General features: G+C 43.4%; 1 protein-coding gene across 1 annotated transcript; it reads left to right on the top strand.

The window, feature by feature from the left end:
* Positions 1 to 1,080: 1,080 nt before the first annotated feature.
* LOC129716593 (uncharacterized) lies at positions 1,081 to 2,958 on the top strand. The gene has a single exon (XM_055666428.1). It carries the CDS (start codon positions 1,081 to 1,083, stop codon positions 2,956 to 2,958), a length of 1,878 nt encoding a protein of 625 aa, XP_055522403.1.
* Positions 2,959 to 5,308: the final 2,350 nt, after the last annotated feature.

Here is a 5,308-nt window from a genome sequence, read left to right as displayed (position 1 = left end):
ACTTGAGTTTGTCCGGCCAGGTGGACGCCAGAAGAGCTTTTTCTTTTAAACTTGGCTCGATCCCAATTTTAAATGAAACAAAGGACATCTTGGACAGATATGCCTCTTTTGAGACTAAACTAACCGTTTCAATACCATCGTTTGTCTCTAAACAACGGATCGCAATTTTTTCAACATCATCGCAAGTTGCAAGTGGCTGCAAACCAGTCAAATTCACCCAGAACTTAGGTTTTTGCGGCACTGCAATAACACCGGGCATAGATAAATCGCTCAGGTCGATGGTTTTCGTGCCCTGAGTTGGCGTTGAAACGACACCAACAGAAACCGGGATGGCTTCAACAAGTGCACCACGACGTCGTTTTGTTGTTTTTAAGCCAGGCTTCAATACAGGCCGTTATTACTGGCTGCGGCCAGCGCTGAGGAACGGCGTTTTCTACTTTTGAGCTCAATTCTTGCACCAGTAGCGTAAGCTCCTCAATTTGTTTGCGCATAATTTCAATGGAAGTTACGCTTTTTATCATGCCGTGGATTTGATCCGGCTTGAAATTCGTCCTACACGTAGGACAGATCCAGACGGCAACACCTTTGGTGAAAAAATTGTTCATTTCGCTGCGGCTGATTCCTGAGCAATCCTTAGCAACATGATAGTAGGTTCCACAGAGTCCACAAATGCAAGGGTCGATTCCAGTTTCATCTTCCGAGCATTTTCCGCATAGATGCTTTCCCATGATGGATAGAAAAAACGATGCACAGATGTAAACAAACTGCTCGAATTTGGCGGCAACAGCAACAGAACAATAAGGCACCAACACAAGCATAATCAGCAGCTTTTGGAAATTTGTTTCACAAAATCACTGATCACAGAATACGAAAAACTTCAACGAATCGAAATTAAACGAGCGAAGGAGGTTTGAATGCAACTGTCGAACGAAGGAGCTTTTGAATGCAACTGTCACTGCACCCTTCAACCGTTCACAACCAGAATTATTGCATTATCTTGAATGACTTTCACATCCACTAAGCGCATATAAGTTCGATCTTCGCCCACCTCACTTTCAGTAGTGAGGACAAAACTTCACCATGTTCCTGCAGCCTAGAATAATTCTGCTCGTTCTACACGCGACAGTCGCAACCGGGCACCATTTCACCTATTCCTCTAGTCCTGTGGTAAGCACCTACGCACAATTCGTCGTCACTTTGTTGGATCGACACTACGCATCCAAATATTCATCCACGCTTATCGGCTACTGCGCCAAGGACAGCATCTCCAATAGTTATCTGCAAAGAGATGTACTGGACAGAATGCTGCTACACAAACCACCAGAAATCGCCTTGAAGTTTGGAACGCCTACCGAACTGCATGGTCGCCGTTACTACTACAACCTGTTTCTGATCGACGGATATCAGGCGTTCCGCACCATTACAGCTCGGCTGGATCCGGTCTTGCATGAGTTTACTGGTTATTATATGATGGTAGTGACATCTTTGTACAATCTGGAAAACCACAAACTGCAGCAGATGTTTACCGATCTTTGGGCGCTGAACATCATCAATGTGGTCATAATTACGACTGGTTTCAAAGATGAATCTTCTGATTTTCGGGTGTATACCTATTTCCCGTACGTCGAAAACTACTGCGGGCACGCACATCCGGTATTGCTGTATCAGACTAAAAGTAATTACAGCCTCATTCCAGCGGTTAACATATTTCCCTATAAATTGGCCAACTTTCAAAGATGTCCGATCTACGTCGCAAGTTTCGACTATCCTCCGTACACCATAATTCAGAGCCAGCGTCTGATCGGAGTGAAAGGCGATATGCTGAATGAGATAGCACAGAGACTGAACTTCAGTCTGCACGTAGTGCCGGTGCAAGGTGACATGAAGTGGGGAGTAATCTACGGCAATGATACGACCACAGGTGCAGTGCGGATGGTCCTCGACGAAGCAGTCAACCTAACTGCCGGGTCGTTCTCGCTGCGAGCCGAGCGATCGGCACTGATGAAACCGAGCGTAAGCTACTACACAATACGGATAATCTTCACCGTTCCACCGGGACGTCCTTACACGGCCTTCGAGAAACTCTTCCGACCGTTCGCGGCCAACACGTGGACTATGATAAGCTTGTTACTGCTGTTCGGTTTAACCGTAATTTACACGTTGAAGTTCTACTCCCGCCCGATTCGTAACTTCGTCTATGGTCGAACCGTTCTTATGCCAGCCCTGAACATGTTAAACATTTTCTTCGGAGGTTCCTCCAGTCGCACACCCGGAAGAAACTTCGCCCGAACGTTGCTCTTTCTGTGGCTTTACTATTGCTTCGTGATGCGGTCACTGTACCAGAGCTCCCTGTTCGAGTATTTGCAGCAGAAGAAAAACTACACCCACTTGGACACGCTGAAGAGAATTGAAGCCGAACAGATGCCCTACTGGATGTCACCGGGAGCTGTCATATTTGTCAGTGGACTGAAATACATCCTGAAACGGACAACGTTCATTTCCGATAAAAACGAACTAGTTACCGAAGCCTTTCATCGGCAGAGCACTACCGAGCTGCAGGTAGCCATACTGGCCACCTTTGATCACGTCGCCTACTACAACGAACGATTCTACAAGCGGGGGATTGTTCACGTCACAAGGGACACCATTTTGCGGCAGCCGATCGGTCTGTACTATCCTAAAAAGTCCTGCTTAACTGGAAAGTTTGATACGGAGATCGGAAAAATTCAGATGGTCGGACTGTTTGACTATTGGCTGCATCAGTATGTGGGGTATCGGTTTTTTACCCGAAGGAGGAGGGACTACAACCCGCTGCCAACGGTCCTGACCAACGAACACCTGCTCGGTTGCTATCAGGTGCTGCTCTGTTCGCTCGGGATAGCTTGCGGCGTTTTCGGGCTGGAACTGCTTTCGACCCGATGCCGCCGGTTGAAACGGTTGCTGGAGTTTTTGATGTGATGCAACCTTTTTTTTCAATCTCAATTATTATAACAAACACGAAACAGGTAGCAAAGTAATTACAATAAATATATCTGAACCTGTAATGCACTGTGCCATGACATCGCGTGTCTAGCGAATGTTTTCACCCCGGTGTATAAAGTCATCCGATAAAATCGTTGCTAATTGATAGGTGCATCCATTCCGTTTGCCGTTCACCATATGTGTGCGGATTCCATTTAGAATGGTGATTCAATCGTCATTCATCTCACGACGAGGATCGAAAGTTTTAATAAACTTGTCAAAGTTATTTCTCTTTTTATCTTTATAATCGAGTTCCGAAGTGTCCATACAAAGAGAACCAATTAGCTGCCATTTGTTTCCTTCTAAACAGTGTTCGATTGTAGTCGGTCTATTTGGATAATTTTGCCATATTTGTTCTTCAGTGAACCGAAATTTTATTACCTACACATTGCTGAAAACACCATTTAAATTAAACAAGCCGTTTTTCTGACATAGAAATTTCTATCCATCAGTCATCATTTTGGATAGACCCTTTTTAAACAGCAGTCGCTACTCAACATGAACAGCGGATATCATAAAATGACCTTACTATCAAAAAGGAACAACTGTGAAAAGTTTTAACGAAATCGGGAATAACACGCTGAAAAAACTTTTTTCAACCTAATTTCCATTCCAATTCCTCATGAATGAACACATCTTCCCTAGAAATCCACTGCATCTCGAGCACTGATGCGGTCTTTCCGTCGCGTTCTAGATGTACATTTTTGAGCTCCGTCCCTGCTACTCCACCTATTCCTTGCTAAACTTTGGGTTCATTAGACAAAAAGCAGCGAAGAGTGAAGCCTCCTTTGGAGGGCACTAGATCGTCTTGAAGTTATCCAGGTAGCAGGGTTGCCAATGTTCCAGTTTAAACTGGATTCCTCCAGTTTTTTTCAAGTGATCCAGTCAAACAGTTTATTCCCAAAACCTTCCAGTTTTTTCAGATATTTGCCAGTTTTATCCAGTTTTTTATTCACTCAAGCTCCGATTGATTTTCGGAAATATTTTTAAAACGGAAATTTTGTAGATTGATAAATTATTATGACAATTCTTAACAAAGGGTGGCGAAAAAATTGTCAAAATAAAATTCCCTGATTTTCCCTGAATTTAACATCAATTTCCCTGATATTTTTCAGCATTCGGCACAAAAAAGTACAACGTAGATCAACGCAAATCCGAAATCACAGTGAATAAAGTATAATCGGATATGAAACCCAACACTAGATGTCCCGAATTAATTTTTTGTCTCCTCTATATCTCCTCTATAACTTAATTTTGAGATAGATTGATTGCGTAATTTTAAATTTTGTTGCTGTTAAAGGAAATTTTTCAGTCCATAATTTTAACAAAATGTAACAAAACAAGACAGTTCTGATTAAAATGAGTAATTTTTTGCGGAGTGATGATCCAAAACTGACACTGACTGGGTTCAATCCCCGTAACAGAGAAGCTCCTTCACAATCTTTTTTTCCTTTTTTCTGAATTTATTTGGGATCCAGTTTTTTCCAGTTTTTTCTTCAGCCTTATTCCAGTTAAATCGAAAATTTTATTGGCAACTCTGCCAGGTAGTCATCTACAAAGAGCTTTTGCTTTATGGCCGTGGCGGCTCTGGGGTAGATCCTGAAGAACTCATTTGCATTGGTGTTTTTTACATACTGCGCTGATGCAGGGGATCAGGACGATCTAAAGGTAAAAGGTAACATACATAATGTAAACTTGAGAACGGTTCGTGGGACACTGACGGAAGCATAGCGATTGGCAATCAGGATAGTTGATGGAACAGTCCCCGCTACCGGATGTTAGTGGAACTGGCTCAAGACTAACGGGAACGGGGTTAGCAAATCAAGCTTTCGTTGAAGTCAACGCTTTGAAACCTCCAGACGTCGGACGACCGACGGTAACTGTCGGGAAAATTCATTTCGTATAGGTTCCATAAAAGGCCTGTTTCAAAGTTCAAAAGCGAAATAATCTCGAAGTTGTTCGTTTAACTCACGATCTCGATCGGACACCGACCCGATGTGAAACCAAAAAATTGCTGGAAGTTGAGATTTGCTTGGGGCGTACCCATGAATGCTACACTCCAGTCGACATTTTGCACCAGTAGGTTGTGATTGTCCCCCTTCACGCACTCTTAATAGGGCGCATAATCTAGAATTGTCCAGACCGATGAGTAATTTGACTCGTAGTCGTTGAACGAAAGGCCACGTAGATGAGGAAATCGATTCGCTAGGTCGTGGTATTTTGAGCTTTGTGTTGGAAGCACAAGACGTATCACCTTTCAGTATCGTTACAGCTACAGAGCAGATAT

The sequence above is a fragment of the Wyeomyia smithii genome, chromosome 1, assembly GCF_029784165.1.
Source record: "Wyeomyia smithii strain HCP4-BCI-WySm-NY-G18 chromosome 1, ASM2978416v1, whole genome shotgun sequence".
NCBI lineage: Eukaryota > Metazoa > Arthropoda > Insecta > Diptera > Culicidae > Wyeomyia > Wyeomyia smithii.
This window is presented reverse-complemented; position numbering and strand designations above follow the sequence as displayed.